The sequence below is a fragment of the Limanda limanda genome, chromosome 2 (genome assembly GCF_963576545.1).
Source record: "Limanda limanda chromosome 2, fLimLim1.1, whole genome shotgun sequence".
Lineage (NCBI taxonomy): Eukaryota > Metazoa > Chordata > Actinopteri > Pleuronectiformes > Pleuronectidae > Limanda > Limanda limanda.
This window is the reverse complement of record NC_083637.1, coordinates 21,978,718-21,998,688: the sequence shown is the minus strand read 5'-3', so window position 1 is coordinate 21,998,688 and position 19,971 is coordinate 21,978,718. Positions and strand designations below refer to the sequence as shown.

The window sequence follows — 19,971 nt, the reverse complement described above, 5'->3', positions numbered from 1 at the left end:
TGTGTTTGTGTCTTTTTTTATCATTTCTTTTGCAAAGGGTCATAACAGTCCAGGAGTAATGGCAGTGGTGAGGTAAGAACATTTATTTTACTATGAAGCTGTTTAGGTGGTAAGACTGAAAATAACGTGCTATGTTCATTTTACAGGTAAAATGCTGGTTGCCATTTCTTTTTTATTCATTTTATATTGTTTTATTTCCTGTGTTTTAGTATGTGGAGAAAAGTGTTAATCTGCCTTTTGTACTTTATTTGTCGTAAAACTGCTAAGTATCACTGGCATGGATTTCAAATTTTTCGCATTGATAACCCACATTGGGATATTACCTACAGTTTCTGATGAAAACAAATAACACAACCCAATTCATCGGTCTGATATTCGACATCTTGAAAATCAAAATGCAGTGTTCATGTGGAGGCTTGGGATTTTCTTCAACACTTACATGAGTAGGATGCTTGTGAGAGACTTTTACTCTGAAGTCGGGAACTCCTCTTGTGCGCGCTCGTTGTTTCCGGTCGGACAACTTTACGCAGGCGGGCACCCCCGTCCTTCAGTGACGTCACAACACACCCCCTCAGACGCTTCTGGAGGAGGGGCTGCAGGATCACCTTTCACCTATAAAGGTTCACACAGATAAACATGTTCACTGAGAATAAGAAGAAGAAGAATCGATATTTTTCTGCAGACGTTGCAGATATTCTTGCTCTCTTAATATACTTAACTACTGCAGTCTGACAATTGATCCGTTGCCATGACAGCGTGCATGGTGCCACTCAAAACCCTGGATCACTAGTTGTAAACCGTCCACTTCATGTTGCGTCAGGTCTTATTATGTTTACCTCCTGTATCAGCCCTGTGAGACGTCAGCTAACCTGTGACAGAAGCTGAAGATCAGCTGGCACCAGCAGTGGCTCAGACGGGCTTATCCAGGGTGATATCCAACACAACCCCCCCCTCACTCAGCTGCACTATCTGGGTCAGTCCCCTGAGTCTCTGGGCCCACGAGCTAATCATCAACAGTCCACACACCTCAGCCTGAGTGTTAAGAGCAGCACAGAGGTCAACCTGAGGTCAAACTATAGCTGAGTAGTACTGAGGGAGATAGGTTTAGCAGTATCCACCTTTCCCCATCTATTGAACTTCTTCTTTTTAGAGTCAGCGTCTGTTTAAAACTGTGTGGGCAGATGCTCAGTTTTGAACAAGGTAGTAAATAATGTATTTTCCCATCAGTCGATGGCCTGTCCCTTCAAAATACTTTGTTTCATTATGGTTGAGAGTTTAACCGAGTGAGAAATGGGGTAAAAGATATTGCGGTTGGTCAGCAAGAGCAGCTGATCTTCAGGGAACCATCAGCTGTTCCAGAAGAAAACAAACATGTCAAAGAGAGAGGTGGCAGGAGCGTTCCATCCTCACACCACTGGTGCTCATGGAAGGGGAATACACCGGCTCAGAGACGGCTTCATCCCCCAAGCCAGGGGACTGTTAAACTCCTCTAAACCGCCTTCGGACAGTTTCAATCCTCTGAACTTCCATAAGATTGCACATTGTCATATTTACACTACCAGTAACCAGCAATAATTACATTCTCATTATTTCATTCTACTCAGTAATATATTTTATTTTAGTATATAACTTGTATTTTAGGCGTATTTTATTAGTTTTTATATGAACTAAACAGTATTTTTGAGCATGGCTAGAAGGCAGCCGGTGACTGCTGTATAACATAATTTTGTTAACTGCTTCGATATGGATGAAGTATGTGAAAAATAGTGCATATTTGTGAATTAATCAATGGACTAAAATGCAACATTGTGAATATGAAAGGGGTCTGGTAATTAATGTTTTATTAAATTAAAATTGTGGGTAAGGATTCACGTTTATAGGTTTCAGCTGCACTTTGGTCTTTTGAATAGAACATGAGTGTTGGCCTTAAGTTAGGGATATTAAGATCATATTTTGTTTTTATATACACTAAACAGTATTTTTGAGCATGGCTACAAGGGAGCCTGTGACTGCTGTATGGAATTGTTGTGCACATGACAAATAAAGTCTTAGATCATATTTTTGAATTGAATGTCAAAAAAATCAATGGCTAAGATATGTCCAAAAATAAAGGCATGGGGAATCCAGGTCCAGGCATTTAAAGTGGTTTGAAAAATGTAAAAGGCCTCTTGCACCTGGATTCTTCATTCCATTATTCCAAGACATACATTTTCCTCTAATGTCCCTTTGCTGTTCCAGGGTGCAAGAAAAGACAAACAATGTCCCTTTGAAATGATAAATTCAACCAGGAAATCATGAATAATTTCTCAAGTTCTTTATTTCTCAATTCTTAGAGTGGCAATCTAAAGTATTTAAACTTTTCAAGTCTGCTCAGATTAAAATCTGCATGGATCAACCACAAAATCAGGTGATAGTGTACTAACAGATAGTGTAGCATTCAGTCTGACAGCTTTTCTAACAAAGAATAAAACATAAGGTATAATTAAAAACCAGTTTGTAAGGCCCTGAAGTTCTCACTGGCATTTTACTGTACACGGTTGGTGTTAGCAGATACACCTCTGCTTTTTCTGCAATGAAACCTGTTCACCATTTTATGTTTTATTTCCATCTCCTTACTGCCCATCAATGCACCGTATAGGAGGTGTTGCTTTACTATACATTTCAGAAGTCACATTCACTCAGACATCTGTCTCATTACTCAACTCTACTGCACTTTTAAAGCCTCACAAATCTCTGTACATGTACTCCTTCATTTCTTGCTACTACATATTTGATTGCTGTTGTTATCACGTGGAGCAATATAAATGTGAGAAAAGCTGCAAAACGATGATTTGTTCTTACTAGAGACCCACAGACAAATATAAAGGCTAAAAGTGACTGGTATCTGCTCTACAGACACAGTGAGGTCCACCACCAACAAGCAATGACAATGTCATTATTTCAAAATAATACTAATACTTAGCTGTGTAAAAATGAGATCGTATTGCTTATGAATGCAGCTGCCCCACACTGGCCGATGCTTTTCCCTTTATGACGGTTCATTGTTGGCACACAGAAGAATGACACAAGCTCAACAAACTAATATTCATATGTATTATTTTAAAAACAATTCTAGTTCCAAATGTATTAAATTTATAAAAATGTTGAACGGTACTAATTCATTTTTCATTGGTGATTATCATCTGTAGGTAGTTAATTCCAGAGTAATGGCGATTACTAAGTAGAAAGCACAGATGGTGCATACTGTATTAAGAGACAGCGAAATGGAGGCAATTATCAAGACAATAAAATCATTGTATTCCTGAGTGGGTGAATACAGTACATTTGATTAAGGTCTATTATAGACAAGCACTATAAAAAGGCGTGTATTGAAGCTATTAAAAACGCATGTCTGAGAGAATTCATCATCACATTAAAATGATTATGTCCAAATAAAACCTGTAAGGTGGGATCGTGTTACTAAGAATGGCGCCCAGTCTGATCAGATTAAATCAACACAGTGGCTCTTGTGTGTTCTCCTCCATCAAGACACATGTGGGTGAGGAGAAGAGAAACATCTTGTCCATGAGGGCTGTTGTCTCAAGTGTGTGTTTGAGCCTTTCTGTCTGGTGTCAGTAATGAGGATCACAGTCTTCCACCAGGCTGTCTGTGATGTAGTTGACTTGGAGCAGCGTGTGGTAATACTCCTTCTCCACTTTTGTGTTGACTGTCCAGGCTACAACCTCCACCCCTCTCTGGGCCCAGTACTGCACGTAGTCCCTGTATACAGCACAGAACACAGACACACACACACAGTTAGACTCTGGTACTTTCTTGGTACTTCTTTGTGACTTTTTAAGAAATTCTAGTTTACATTTCACTGAGCGAATATTTCATGTGTAAAATATGTTTTAATGTCTGGTAATATTAAATAAAACAAATACACAGGACAGGCTTCTCACAGTCCTTTAAAGGCTGAGCAGGTAACTTATGTCCTCCTGAACAGTTCCGAGCAGGAACATCAGTATGATAAACAAACACCCTGAGAGACAAATGATCATAATGATGCCTTTTCTCAGCCCAAAAATATTTCCTTAAAGGGATAGTTCACCCAAAAATGACAATTCACTCCGTATCTACTCACAGATGAAGGCATTTTTGTTTTACTTTTGAAGAATCGAACACCAGTTACCAGTTACCCCTGATACTCAAGTGTTGTGTGAACTCTAAAAACTTCACCCACCCCTCTATTGGCATAGTGGTGAGTAGAAACGGAGTGAATTTTCATTTTTCTGTGAACTATCCCTTTAAGGTTCTAGTTTGGAAGGGTTCATGATTCTCAGCTGCAGGAACTCACGGTGAGACAAAGTTCTTCTGTATCAGGAAGGCTGAGACGCCACAGAGCTTCCACAGCACATGATGATGAGCCCAGTCCAAAACTACGTCCATCAGTGTCATCCAGTAGTGTTTCCAAAGAGAGGAGGATCGCGGGACACCGTCTCCTAACCGACTCAGACTCCACGGTCGATGTGTCAACGCTGTGACCACCTCTGGGTCACTCTGTCTCATCTGGAGGACGAACAGAAACAAAGTGCTGGTTATGTTTTGCTGAACACAGAGGTTAGCTCGGCATTACAGTGTCTTAAACCTGCACTACTTGTATTAGGGTTGTAATGATTATATGCGTTCACATTTTATGCATTCAGATTGGGACTCAGTAAGGTATAAGTACAGGTTAAGGCTTAGGCCAAGGCAGAGTATAGGTCCAAGATAATAAGAAACACCACGTTGGGTTGTTGCTGCAAATATGCTCAGTTTTTGGCAACAAGGTATTCAGGGTTAGAGTCCAGCTGTTTAAACCATGCTACACTATTTTGTTAATGCAGATATAATGGAAGGGAGTTGAAAACAAAGGATCACATTTAGTTATGTAGGCTACAGTGTGTGCAGCCTGCTTTCATGAAAGTATAAAACTGTTAATTTCTCATTTACTGGATCCTCAATACAGTCACTGGCAACTCATCTTAAGCTTCACCCTTTTGGTGTTTCCTTTTTCAGTCCAACTCTTTTCTTTATTTCTTCACACTTTGCAGGCGCCCACTTACCCTGTAGATGACTTTAGGCTCAAAGGAGCAGACGATGCTGCTGTTGTAGAGGACTGGATGTTTCTTATACAACTCTTTAAGGGCTGCGGCTGCCTGAGAGGAGAGCAGGGAGATGTGGTTATTGCAGTTCAGTCGACTGTTGGCAGTGTATACGTATGTGTGTGTCTAAGGCTTTAAGTCGTTGTGTTTGTGTTCTTGTGCATCTGCTTGGTGGTAACTAGCAGCTGTGTGTACGTGTGGACACACAGAAGCCGGCCTGAAACAACCACCACCACACAGCTCTGCAAACTTGAATTGCTATGAGCTTTAGAAAAGTAACAAAGTAAATGAATAACTTAAAAATAACTTTCCACCCTGGGTAATAAGTGAAGAAATACACTTGATTCATTTAAACAACCCTATCCAACCCCAGCAGATATTCTATGATCGATTTGTACTGGAAAGCAGTAAACACTATCTCTGGTAAACACATCAGCATTATGCAATGTTGACTGAATCAGATCAATTGAATCAACAAAGTATGACAGACATGTGCAGACTGGATATAATCGGGTCGTTGGTTTTGTTGGCTGCACCTCATCTGGATGACCTTTGACATCAAAGTAGATGACAAGTTGCAGTTTGATGCATTCCTCCACGGCCTCTTCCAGGGTTGGGATCATCTCTCCTGCAAACTTCTCGCTGGTGACGGAGGACACAAAAGGGACACTGCTCCGTCAGACTTGCATTTATCCAAATTAACTGGGAAACAACACGTTTAACTTTGTTGACAGGGATTATCTCTCTGCTGTAGCGAAATGAAATGCATGTGATAATGTTCATGAAAAGAACACGACTGATTTAGCAGTTGGCTGATGAAAAACATTCCCTTGCGATACACACGTTTTTCACAGAATAAAGACGTATATATGTTTACGAAAAATTTAAACTCTGTAAAATGACCATTTCAATGGAGGACGTGTATCTGAACAGTCGTTTTGGACAAAGTGCATTTCTAAGAGATCCAGTAACTCATTAGAGAGATAGACACTGATAATGTAGATTAACCAACCGTAATCCAAACTTTAAATTCCATTCTACTCAAAATCACACACAACTTGTCAAACCTGCTGCTACACCTCGAAGAGTTGCTACTCTAGACACATTTATCAAAATCCTTCTTCCTTTGAAGCCCTTATTAAGTCAACTAACTCGTTTCATTAAGCCTAACGTGACATTTTAACTCTGCATTCAGCAGGAAATCAGCAAGAGATGTACGAGTGGCTTAAATGAAAATATTGAAATGCACAACAATCAGCTGCTGTTTAAGATGGTTTTCATTCTGAAAACGACAAGCTGGTGGAAACACTTAAGGATGCATATTTTGGGAAGGATCTCTGGTATTCTATCAGCTTAGAACCTAAAGCTTGAACAGGTCTATTTCCCAGCATGCTTGTGTTTGCTTTCCTAGATATATTTCCCATTCTTACCTAAGTCGATGTTTAGCAGCTGCATCCAGTTTACGCAAGTCAGAAAGTCTCATCTGGCTGAGTGGTCCTGACCCGTTAGTGGTCCGGTCCACAGTCTCATCATGCATGAGTATTGGAACGCCATCTGCAGAGAACTCCAGATCCAGCTCCACACCTCCGGCCCCATTTTTCTTGGCCTGGAGCAGAACAGATGGATGTGAGAGTTGGAAGCAACGTATTTCAGGAGGCTTTGTATCTGGGTAAAATATTCAACTAACAAAATTGAAGCTCGGAGACCTCAAATGTTTTTTTCTGGAAAACAGGCTTTCTCCACCTACTCTTCTAAAACTCTCCAATAAAAGATATTCTGCATTTAGTTCATGTGGTGTATTAGCTCCTCACAGCTTTTACAACTGTCTGCTGTGTACAAGTGTACTTGGTTCACTGAGTATCAGTGTGGGTGGTGTTTGCAGAGACCGTGGTTGAATAGGACATGATATCCTGATGGAGGGCTGGTGTTTTCAATCCATGTTTTAATAGTACACCTGTAATTTCCTGTCAGATTATAGGACCATGGACAGCGACCTCTTTAAGAAGGCCAGAGCAGCATGTGTGTCTCTCACCTCCCGGATGGCTGCTATCGTGTTCTCCGGTGCGTCGTGCCCCCCGCCCCGGTGGGCCACCGCTGACACCTTGTCGGAGCCGGGGTGCAGGACCTGCTGGACTCGGCTGGCTGGTACCTGAGGGAACCTGAACATGGCCAGAAACAGGTAGAGGGACACGGTGAGGACGGTGGTCCACAGCGGGCTCCGGGTCCCCAGCAGGACCAGCACGAAGACCACCGAGTACAGGGTGACTTCATCCCCCAGCTGCAGCATGGTTAGCCCGAGGTGTCAGTCTGTCTCCCAGTAACCAGCGCTGATTGGCAGCTAATGCTAGCTACTGTTAGCTACTATTAGCTACTTTTAGCTACTCGTCCTGTTGATGTCTTCACATGTGGACATGACACCAGCTCAGGCTCCAGCACCATATACTCTTACTATAAACAGCCTAGTAAACAGGAGGAGAAGCTCCTGACACAGGGAAACAGTCCTGGAAAGCTCCAATATCGAAACGCCGGTAGCTCGTAGAGGCACTTCCGGTGTCATGTGATACGCCCACTGATATGTAATGGCAGCTGCCTCTGGTACCCCACTGTTTGGAGGCAGCTGTCCCAGTTGCCACAAGTGTGTGTGGGGGCAGTTATCAATGTCTGAGAGCAAATAAAGCTGTTTGTGATTTATTAAGATGTATATACTGGCTTATGGAAGTTTATGAGATAGTTTGTTAGCTCTCGGGGGGGTAGCTGTTACAGTATGTCTGATACGGTACTTAGTAAAGTGTGATAAACCAAAGGCAAACTTTACATTTCTATCCTTAACTTAAATTCTACATTAGATGGTAAATAACTATATTATAGCAATGATGCACAGAGAGATGCCACGGCTCATGTAGCAATGTATTGACTACAACTGTACCCAGTGGTGGGAAGTAACAAAGTAGAAATACTTTGTTACTGTACTTAAGTAGATTTTTCACATATCTGTACTTTACTTGAGTATTTATTTTCCTGACGACTTTTTACTTTTGCTGGCTACATTTGAGCACAAATATCTCTACTTTCTACTTCTTACATTCTCAAAACTGGCTCGTTACTTGAGCAGCGGAGGTTGGCGGAACGTGCAGCTTTACGCACGGCGCACCTCTCTCTCGCTCTCTCACTCCTGCAGTCTTTATTATTAGGGCCTGAGCACTGACAGGCACTGCCAGACGTGAGGCCCTATTTAAATTGTAAGGATTATTATTCAGGCAAATTAATTGGCGTTTCGAGGGCTTTTATTAGGTGACTTTACATGATTTTTTGAAGGTATTCCTTTTTCGATTCACATTTGTTTTCCCTTTCCTGCTTCGTTGTCAACATCTGCACATAAATACATAGCTCAAAGCAGCAAGTGGTTAACTTTTCTTAAAGAAAATATTGGAAGTAGTTGGTTTAAACAAAAACGGTTGGCAAATAGACTATCATTGGTTGGCTGTGTCTACTTAGTCTTACACGTCCACAAAACAAACAGATTTAAAACAAGTCCAGATGGAAAAACAAACAACACAACCAATTATATAAACAAACGCAAAAACAACTTTCAGCCAACACAACCAAAAACAAACACTGTGTCGTGGACTACTGCATATTCATGCACACAATTCAGGTTTTTTAATGAACCTCGCCAAATGGAACCCTGGGCAATCAGGCCCAGTTTTCCACTCACTATAATGCCAATATAATTTTTGCAAAGATATTATATATCTATATATTGCCAATTCCAATCTTTAGTCGCCATTTGTGCTGACTCAACACAACTTAGAAGCTGTTGAGTCTTTATATATGTATTGTACAAACTGGCTAATGTGTACAACTTCAAGCAGGGTTGTGTCTTCACTTTGTCGTCCCTACAGGCAAGATACCCTACAGGTGTATTGTCACCCTGCTGGAAACAAATGCAAACACAACCGCAGGCCCATTCAGTGAAGATAGTCTAATGATAAATAAACAGACTTACAGGTAGATGCCTGGACAAGCTGGCGGGAAGGTATACAGGCAGTTACAAAATACAGCTAATAGACACAAAAGGTAAGTGTTGAAGTGCCGTCAAGCAAGACACTGATAATTTATAAACTTCAAAATAAAGTCACCAAAATACTGTAACCAAATTTGCACCTTAAGATATTCAATTGGATGTATTTTGTAGATGTAATTTAGCATTCAAAAAAAAAACCCCATTGGTCTTCAATTATTTATTTCCTTGTTCAGTCTAAAATTTGGCAGCAAAACCAGCCTGTGTCCAGTGTTTTTTCTTCTCTGTACTAGCACTGTCCAGGCTGTTAACAAAAGAGAAACTATCATATTTTGTGTGCCTAGTTTCCCTTTGCTGAGTTATCATAAGGGGCATTGTGTATCACTCCTGCTACTGATGAAAGGTCCATGTTTAGTTATATTTACAGAATGTTTTAGTGGTTATACTTTGGTCTATTAGTGTTCTTAGGTAGACTCAAGAGGCACTTGTTTATTCTGTTGTGTTGATTATTTGTTGTCTCTAGAAGTTCAGATGCACTTGTCCAATACTATTTTAACCTCAGCATCTCGGGTTCAAAATTTGTAAAATTATACATTATATATATATTGTTATAATTTTTCAGTCATTTGAAATAAACCCTGAAGAGAACAATTTTGGGTTGTGTCTGTATAGGCCTACTATAAAAAGCACTTGGCATTTTTAATTTTGGTACCTGTACTTTTACTTTTGATACTTAAGTACATTTCAACACCAGGTACTGGTAACACAAAAACGGTATTCCCAGTATCTGTTACAGTGTGACTGATACTGTAAATGAGTAAAGTGTGATAAACCAAAGGCAAACTTAAAATTGTTATCCTTGCCTTAAATTCAACATAAGATGGTGAATAACTCCATTATAGCAATGATACACCGAGATGCCACTGCTCATGTAGCAATGTATTGACTACAACTGTACCAAAGTAGATAGAAGTACAGAAAGAAAGTTTTTATCATCAGAAGGATTAGGTACACTATCCATATATGTATTCTCTCTAGGCTGAATAACTGTATTCTGTGCTTTTGTGTTACAAAACACCAAAGAGAGACTCACTTTTTCTTTTCAATTGCATTTAAACTATTTAGAGTTGTATTTACTATCATAAGTGGACTTTGGCCTAAGCGGCTGTGACAGCTGCCTCAAATCGCGGCAGTTTCTGTTGCCACCGGAAGTGCCTCTACGTGCTGCCGCTCCCACGATTTGACTTTCCGGTCTGTCCAGGGAGACACGTCGCACTGCGGAGGAAACCGAAGCTCTTCCTGAAGGTTCCGTCTAGTTTCTCCAAAGTCCTAATACTGTCACAAAATCTACAGCTTTAAAGTATATTTTTAGGAGACATTTAAAAAGTGTCTCAGATGAAAGTGCCAACTGTCCCACGAGGAGAAAACAAAACATAAATAAAAAACGGTAAATAGTTGAAAGTACATCCGGGTCAGATAGCGAGTACTTCCGGTGAGCTAACTGTGTGAAGTGTTGCCTTTGCAGTGTCTTTACATAGAGGACTCGTTTCCACTACTTCCTGATACAGTTTTTCGCGGGTCATGGTGCGTTTCTTCTTCTCTCTCACACAGAGTTCACTGTTACACACTGTGCTATTGAGAAAGAGTGAAAGTTGACATATTAGCCACTAGCTGCTAGCTGCTGCTTTGCCAGGAATGAATGGCAGCCCATTCAGAAGTCATGTATCTGTAATTTGTTTATAGTTTTATTGTTGTTATTATTGCTGTCTGCCTCAGTTCATATATGCCTCGTTCACCCCCTGCATGCATGTTGAGTTCAGTGTCAAATTAACCCTTTTGATGGTTGTTTCTACAGATCAGATCAGTGTTGCTGTGCAGGTTGACCCCCCTCGTCCAGTCCTGTACCAGAGGATCATGTCTACTCGCAGGTCGGACACCTTGTGGTGTGCAGCTCCCTTCCCCTGGTCACCCACCCCTCATACCTACAGTCCCAGCTGTGGTCAGGTACTCTGACTTGTCCACACAGAAGTACACTTTGATTTACACCTTGCCGTACATTAAACATCTGCGGGCCGTGTCCAGGCTCAAACTGCTCCAAACTGCAGTCACGGTGGTCCTCCTGCCCCCGGTGTACTACTTCTACGTCCAGGGAGATGTGCCCTTCTTCCTGGTCAGCTACACAGGAGGGATAGCGCTGCTTGCCGGAGCCATGCTGTACACCGTCAGTCACTTTTTCAGGAGGGTTGTGGGGATGATGTACCTGGACCCGTCACAGACCACACTCAAAGTGTCCCACCTCACCTTCTGGGGCAGGCGTCATGACCTCTACCTCCCTGTGTCAGATGTCATGACCATCGGGGACACGGGGGACTCGGCAAAAGAGACAATATTGAAACTAAAGAGATACAGCAGTCCACAGACATTGTATTTCTCCACTCGCTATGGACGTGTGGTTGATCAATCGGGTTTTGAGAAGGTGTTTGGAAATCTATACTGATGCAGAATCTTGTAAACTGCTTCGATATGGATGAAGTATGTGAAAAATAGGGAATATTTGTGAATTAATCAATTGACTTAAATGGAACATTGTGAAAATGAAAGGGGTCTGGTAATACATGTTTTATTAAATTAAAATTGTGCGCAAGGATGTGCGTGTATAGGTTTCAGCTGCACTTGGGTCTTTTGAATAGAACAACAGGAGTGTTGGCCATATGTTAGGGATATTGAGATCATATTTTGTTTTTATATGCACTAAACAGTATTCTTGAGCATGGCTATAAGGGAGCCTGTGACTAATGACAAATAAAGTCTAAGATAATATTTTTGAATTGAATAATGTCAAAAAAATTTAAGGAAAAGTTATGTCCAAAAATAAAGGCATGGAGATCCAGGTCCATGCATTCAAAGTTGTTTGAAAAAGTTAAAGGGCCTCTTGGACCTGGATTCTTCATTCCATTAATTCCGGACATAAGTTTTCCTCTAATGTTCCTTTCCTGTTCCAGGGTGCAAGAAAAAACAAACAACAATACACTTTGAAATGAGAAATACAACATTTAATTCAATCATTCATCACAATATTCAACCAGAAAATCATGATTTATTTCTCAAGTTCTTAGAGTGACAATCTAAGGAAACTTTTCAAGTCTGCTCAGATTAAAATCTGCAAGGATCATTACATTACATTTCATTTAGCTGACGCTTTTATCCAAAGCGACTTACAATAAGTTCATTCAACCACGAGGGTACAAACCCAGAACAACAAGAATCAAGAAAGTACTATTTCTTCAAAAAAGGTAAACAACTGTACAAAGTGCTATAGGTAAGTGCCATTTAGGTGCTACTAAATTGTTAGTTTTAAAATGTTATTAAAGGTATAGTCGGAGGAGGTGTGTTTTTAGTCTGCGGTGGAAGATGTGTAAACTTTCTGCTGTCCCAATGTCTATGGGGGAGCTCATTCCACCATTTAGGAGCCAGGACAGCAAACAGTCGTGATTTTGATCAGTGTTTAGCTCGCAGTGAAGGAGCAACAAGCCGATTGGCCGAAAGTAGAGCGGAGTGAACGGGCTGGGGTGTAACGTTTGACCAAGACCCACAGACAATAAATGTATAAATATAAAAGTTAAAAGTGACTGGTATCTGCTCTACAGACACAGTGAGGTCCACCACCCAGAAACAATGACAAAATGTCATTATTTCATAAATAATACTAATACGTAGCTGTGTAATAATGAGATTGTATTGCTTCTGAATGCAGCTGCCCCACACTGGCCGGTGTAGCCATGTAAGAGGCAAAAACTACAATCTGCTTTTCCCTTTATGACGGTAAATTGTTGCCACATTTATACGTAGTATTTTAAAGATAATTTTTGTTCCAAAAGTATTAAATATATAAAAGCACATACTATAAAAATGCTTGTATTGAAGCTATTATGAACATATCTGAGAGAATTCATTATCCATTAAAATGATCCAAATAAAACCTGTTACGTGCCATCATGTTAGTAAGAATGGCGCCCAGTCTGTTCAGATTAAATCAACACAGTGGCTCCTGTGTGTTCTCCTCCACCACGACACATGCGGGTGAGGAGAAGAGAAACATCTGGTCCATGAGGGGTGTGGTCTCAAGTGTGTGTTTGAGCCTTAATGAGGTTCACAGTCTTCCACCAGGCTGTCTGTGATGTAGTTGACTTGGAGCAGCGTGTGGTAATACTCCTTCTCCACTTTTGTGTTGACTGTCCAGGCGACGACCTCCACCCCTCTCTGGGCCCAGTACTGCACGTAGTCCCTGTATACAGCACAGAACACACACACACACACACACACACACACACACACACACACACACACACACACACACACACACACACACACACACACACACACACACACACACACACACACACACACACACACACACACACACACACACACACACACACACACACACACACACAGTTAGACTGGTACGAACAACTGGATTTATGTTCCACACGTTGTTAGTACCTTCTTGGTACTTCTTTGTGACTTTGTTAGAACTTCTAGTTAACATTTTACTGAGCGAATTGGCATTGTGGTGAGTAGAATTTTCTGTGAACTGTCCCTTTAAGGTTCTAGTTTGGATGAGGGTATATGATTCTCAGCTGCAGAAACTCACCGTGAGACAAAGTTATTTTGTATTAGGACGGCTGAGACGCCACAGAGCTTCCACAGCACATGATTATGAGCCCAGTCCAGAACTACGTCCAACATTGTCATCCAGTAGTGTTTCCAAAGAGAGGAGAACCGCGGGACACCGTCTCCTAACCGACTCAGACTCGGTCGATGTGTCAACGCTGTGACCACCTCTGGGTCACTCTGTCTCATCTGGAGGACAAACAGAAACAAAGTGCTGGTTATGTTTGCTGAACACAGAGGTTAGCTCGGCACATGTTTTAGATTTTTATATTTATATTTACTAGCGGTTTCTGAAGGTTTCAACAAGATACATTGGAGTGAAATTTAAGACCTATGTCAGGTATGACAGAAGAAATGAACATCAGAGTCCCTGTATTACTTAAGTGACTATAGAGTCTCAAACTACAGGCAGGGAAAGTAGGTATCCATCATCTTTCCCACAGCCAAGTCGACTGGGATCAATTCTGTTGATCAGTTATCAGTTCCATATTGGTGCCGTTTGTAGTTTTATTTCAGTGTCAACATCTGTATGACTGAGAAAGAAACTACAACACAGTCATTACAATCAATGCATGCTGCTTAAACATTTCTCTTAAGAAGAAATAAAAACATTTTACAGCTTTTTGTTAAATGAACAATAAAGAATTAGGATTTTTAAGGACTCCTCAGAACAGCCTGTTAATCAGAACCAGTATTGTAACAATGGAACATTGGGAGAGACTAGACTGTTTTGTTTCACAAGAAACACTACGTTGGGTTGTTGCTGCAACTATACTCAGTTTTAGGGAACATGGTATTCAGGGTTAGAGTCCAGCTGTTTGAGCAATGCTACACTATTTTGTTAATGCAGATATAATGGAAGGGAGTTGAAAACAAAGGATCACATTTAGTTATGTAGGCTACAGTGTGTGCAGCCTGCTTTCATGAAAGTATCAAATTGTTAATTTCTCATTTACTGGATCCTCAATACAGTCACTGGCAACTCATCTTAAGCTTCACCCTTTTGGTCTATCCTTTTTCAGTCAAACTCTTTTCTTTATTTCTTTCTTCACACTTTGCAGGCGCCCACTTACCCTGTAGATGACTTTAGGCTCAAAGGAGCAGACGATGCTGCTGTTGTAGAGGACTGGATGTTTCTTATACAACTCTTTAAGGGCTGCGGCTGCCTGAGAGGAGAGCAGGGAGATGTGGTTATTGCAGTTCAGTCGACTGTTGGCAGTGTATACGTATGTGTGTGTCTGAGGCTTTAAGTCGTTGTGTTTGTGTTCCTGTGCATCTGCTTGGTGGTAACTAGCAGCTGTGTGTGCGTGTGGACACACAGAAGCCGGCCTGAAACAACCACCACCACACAGCTCTGCATTCTTTACTCATCTAAAAAATGTGCTGAGTAAGGAATCGGTTTTCATGTGGTCGCAAGCGCGATGTAACAATGCAACGCAAAGTTGCAATGCAACTTTAATTTCTATGAGCTTTAGAAAATTAAATTAATAACTCAATAACTTTCCACCCTGGGTAATAAGTAAAGACATTTACTTGATTAATTTAAAGAACTCTGCAGATATTCTATGATCGATTTGTACTGGAATGCAGTAAACACTATCTTTGGTCTATTTTAAACACATCAGCATTATGCAATGTTGACTGGATTCAGATCAATTGAATCAACAAAGTATGACAGACATGTGCAAACTGGATATAATCGGGTCGTTGGTTTTGTTGGCTGCACCTCATCTGGATGACCTTTGACATCAAAGTAGATGACAAGGTGCAGTTTGATGCATTCCTCCACGGCCTCTTCCAGGGTTGGGATCATCTCTCCTGCAAACTTCTCGCTGGTGACGGAGGACACAAAAGTGACACTGCTCCGTCAGACTTGCATTTATCCAAATTAACTGGGAAACAACACGTTTAACTTTGTTGACAGGGATTATCTCTCTGCTGTAGTGAAATGAAATGCATGTGATAATGTTCATGAAAAGAACACGACTGATTTAGTTGGCTGATGAAAAAGGTATGAACCGATATGAAAACTTTTATTTCCCAGAATAAACTAACAAAGGCAAGTAATATATCAGTAATGTAAATGTTATACTCCCTTATATTGATAAATATATTTTAGTCATGTGTTAACACGTCTCATTCTCTCGTTTAACGCTTGGACACACAGTTAATGACTCGTGGAACTTTGGTTTATTGGTCTGATGAAAACAAACAAATGGAGCAGACACTCATATACAACTCTATTACTTTAATGAGAGAAAATCAAAGATCTCCTCTCATAAACAGTTTTTGAGTGCGGCAGATGTCCTTTTATTTATATACCAGTAGTATTTGTCAGACACTGAGCTGAAAGCTTTTGCCAATTGAAAATCTCCCTGATTCTTCCGATATGTTTCATGCACTCATATTAAGATAGAAAATTGTTGTGTTTTTTGTGTTCTATAATATCTTGTATCGTCGGTGATTAAGAAGATAAATGCTGTGTGGATTTGCGTCTTCCTCCAGCTGAAATCTAACTTTTTTGAGGGACTTGTGTTTGTTGTGAAGACTCGTGCTGTCTCAAGAAGCCCCCTGGGTCACTAGTCCCCAGTGCATTACCTACAGCAACTTCCCTGTTTGCTTTCAAATAAAACTTTTATTGTGATTTCGGGGATAATTCCAGCAAATTTTCTCATTCACGTGAGCTGACAAACATCTATTGTTAACTTACTATTTAAAATTAAAACTCTGTAAAATGACCATTTCAATGGAGGACGTGTATCTGAACTGTTGTTTCTGGACATAGTGCATTTCTAAGAGAACCCGTTAATGATTGGAGAGATAGACGCTGATAAGGTAGATTAAAATAGAGAACAACCAACAGTAATCCACACTTTAAATTCCATCCTTCTCAAAAACACACACATAACTTGTCAAACCTGCTGTCACACCTCTAAGAGTTGCTACTCGTTTCATTAAGCCTACAGTGACATTTTAACTCTGCATTCAGTAGGAAATCAGCAAGGATGTATGAGTAGTTTTAATGAAAATATTCAAACAATGAGCTGCTGTTTAAGATGGTTTTCATTCTGAAAACAACAAGCTGGTGGAAACACTTAAGGATGGATATTTTTGATATTCTATCAGCTTAGAACGTAAAGCATAAAGCATGAAAAAGTATATTTTCCAGCATGCTTGTGTTTGCTTTCCTAGATCTATTCCCCTTTCTTACCTAAGTCGATGTTTAGCAGCTGCATCCAGTTTACGCAAGTCAGAAAGTCTCATCTGGCTGAGTGGTCCTGACCCGTTAGTGGTCCGGTCCACAGTCTCATCATGCATGAGTATTGCAACGCCGTCTGCAGAGAACTGCAGATCCAGCTCCACACCTCCGGCCCCATTTTTCCAGGCCTGGAGGAGATCAGATGGATTTGAGAGTTCAAAGCAACGTATTTCAGGAGGCTTTGTATCTGGGTAAAATATTCAACTAACAAAATTGAAGCTCAGTTAGCTCCAATGTCATCCTGCAAAAATGTATGTGAACATTTTGTCTGGAAAACAGACGGATTTTAACATGGTATCTTTGTTAATGCGAAAACAGGTTTAGAAAGATACTGTGGGATGAAGAGAGGAAATATGAAAAGGTTTGGACACGTGTGCATGTTCTCTCTGTGTCTGTGGAGAAAGCTTCCTCCACCTACTCTCAAATAAAAGATATTCTGCATTCAGTTCATGTGGTGTATTAGCTCCTCACAGCTTTTACAACTGTCCTGCTGTGTACAAGTGTACTTGGTTCACTGAGTATCAGTGTGGGTGGTGTGTGCAGAGACAGTGGTTGAATAGGACATGATATCCTGATGGAGAGATGGTGTTTTCAATCCATGTTTTAATAGTACACTTGTAATTTCCTGTCAGATTATAGGACCATGGACAGCGACCTCTTTAAGAAGGCCAGAGCAGCATGTGTGTCTCTCACCTCCCGGATGGCTGCTATCGTGTTCTCCGGTGCGTCGTGCCCCCCGCCCCGGTGGGCCACTGGTGACATCTTGACGGAGCCGGGGTGCAGGACCTGCTGGACTCGGCTGGCTGGTACCTGAGGGAACCTGAACATGACCAGAAACAGGTAGAGGGACACGGTGAGGACGGTGGTCCTCAGCGGGCTCCGGGTCCCCAGCAGGACCAGCGCGAAGACCACCGAGTACAGAGTGACTTCATCCCCCAGCTGCAGCATGGTTACCCCGAGGTATCAGCCTGTCTCCCTGAAACCACCGCTGATTGGCAGCTAATGTTAGCTACTATTAGCTACTCGTGCTGCTGAGGTCTTCACATGACACCAGCTCAGGCTCCATCACCATAGACTCTTTATATAAACAGCCCAGTAAACAGAGCTGAGAGGAGAAACTCCTGACACATGGAGACAGTACTGGAAAGCTCAAATTGAGGCTGGCTTTGATGTCACACTGTTTCAAGGCAGCTGCCTTTGATGCAAAAAGAATAAAAGTAACTTTAAGTAAGGCTGTACATGTAAGGCTGAACACTAAAGTAGAAAATACAATGTTTTTCTCTGAGTTCTGTATCAAAAGCAGCATAGACACAGACACACACACACACACACACACACAATAATCTGTCCATCATCTTAATCTGCTTAGTTTCTAATGGGAACAAGCAATCTCTGTTTTAGAGGAAGAAGGTGGGTGGTTCAATCCCCACCCTTCCCCATCTGCATGCCGGAGTGTTCTTGGCAATTTAATGAAGCCCTAAATTTGGCAGAACTTCAACCATTTTTTCTTTGCACAATATCTTACACTATGTAAATATGAAAACAAAAATAAATAAAAAATATATATAAAAAAATTGAATATTTTTTTTGGATAAAATTTAATGAGTGCGCAGTGGACTTCTGCGCAGGAGGTGCGCAGACCGCTTCCGCGCACGAGGTAAATTAAATTAAAAATAAATAAATAACAGAGCATTTTCTGCAAATTTTGGTAAGAATTTGAGCATGTTAAAGCCCTCAAAAAGCCAATTCAGTTGCCTTAAAAATAATAAGAATAATCCTTACAATCTCAATAGGGCCTCACTGTCTGTCAGTGCCTGTCAGTGCTCGGGCCCTAATTAAAATTTCAAAAAGACTGTTGGTGTATCTAATAACCTTCCAGCTGAGCGTACGTGCACGCCGAGTGATGCTTACCTTACTTCCTGCTGAGTGACTGCAGTTTAGGAGAGACAAACAGCTTCTGATGATACTGAATCGCTATCGGCTGAAAGCACAGCAGCAGAGCGTGTGAGCGATTTCAACTGTTTGCGAGACCTAAAATGCCAATGGTGTTTAAAAATGAGACTGAGTCTTTGTTTACTGACTGACACTGTCTTACACATCAGTGCATCTCATTTCCAGACTCTGTACTGTAGTATGTTATTTAAACCACTGGGTGTCACTACAGTCCACGTAATATATGTACAATTTGTATCAACTTCCTAGTGAATATCTGATTCAGCAGCTGAGCAGTGTTTTATTATTCCAGGTCACACATTCACATGCTGCAGAACAAGTTGCTGGCTCATTTCATAAACGTTCTCCATCTGTCACTGCAAACCTTCATCACTGTTTGTTTCTCTGAGTTATATCACCACATTCTTTGCTTGTCATTGCGTCTTCAGAAAGCAACGCAAAGACAGAACCACACATCCCGCTGTAAGTATGGGAACTGTATGGTTTACACGTCACTGTCATATTTAGCTATTTTTTTAATCCCCACCCTATGACCTGCTGTTTACATTCACTCTGCCCTGTTGATCCCTACGTCTTCTCGGCCTGAGACATCCAGCAGATAGGGGCTGTTATTGTGTGGTCGCAGTCGCACCCCAGATAAAGAGCACCCTCGCTTCACCTACGGGTTCCCAGAAGAACACTTGAGAACGTTAACAAAGGAACAAAGGTGGTGGAGTGGAGCTTTTTCCTCTGTAAAACCTCCGTGCATTGAAAGGGATTCTGGCAGCTCCGAGGGCTTCTTTCATGTCTTCAAGGGCCCTGGAGAGTCCCTCTTCTACTTGCTGCTGTCCTGCTCCGAAACGTCCAACCGCAGACCCACCTCTGTTTGTTTTTGTCATTGTTAATAACCAGGACGAGCTTCCTATGATCAACAATATTGCATTGACCTTGACTCCATCTCC

General features: G+C 41.2%; 3 protein-coding genes across 3 annotated transcripts; 1 reads left to right on the top strand and 2 right to left on the bottom strand.

Moving 5' to 3' along the window:
* Positions 1 to 2,299: 2,299 nt before the first annotated feature.
* Positions 2,300 to 7,677, bottom strand: gde1 (glycerophosphodiester phosphodiesterase 1). Its single transcript, XM_061086517.1, has 6 exons — positions 7,156 to 7,677; positions 6,554 to 6,729; positions 5,660 to 5,765; positions 5,085 to 5,177; positions 4,337 to 4,548; positions 2,300 to 3,759 (listed from the first exon to the last, which is right to left on the bottom strand). Exons 1-6 carry the CDS (start codon positions 7,408 to 7,410, stop codon positions 3,612 to 3,614), a joined length of 990 nt encoding a protein of 329 aa, XP_060942500.1. The 5' UTR covers positions 7,411 to 7,677; the 3' UTR covers positions 2,300 to 3,611.
* Positions 7,678 to 10,668: 2,991 nt separating this feature from the next.
* tmem186 (transmembrane protein 186) lies at positions 10,669 to 12,159 on the top strand. The gene is made up of 2 exons (XM_061095376.1): positions 10,669 to 10,728; positions 11,000 to 12,159. Exons 1-2 carry the CDS (start codon positions 10,726 to 10,728, stop codon positions 11,639 to 11,641), a joined length of 645 nt encoding a protein of 214 aa, XP_060951359.1. The 5' UTR covers positions 10,669 to 10,725; the 3' UTR covers positions 11,642 to 12,159.
* A 978-nt stretch (positions 12,160 to 13,137) lies between these two features.
* Positions 13,138 to 18,025, bottom strand: LOC133027928 (glycerophosphodiester phosphodiesterase 1-like). The gene is made up of 6 exons (XM_061095106.1): positions 17,771 to 18,025; positions 17,030 to 17,205; positions 15,545 to 15,650; positions 14,892 to 14,984; positions 13,799 to 14,007; positions 13,138 to 13,429 (listed from the first exon to the last, which is right to left on the bottom strand). The coding sequence occupies exons 1-6, from the start codon at positions 18,023 to 18,025 to the stop codon at positions 13,285 to 13,287; spliced, it is 984 nt and encodes a 327-aa protein (XP_060951089.1). The 3' UTR covers positions 13,138 to 13,284.
* Positions 18,026 to 19,971: the final 1,946 nt, after the last annotated feature.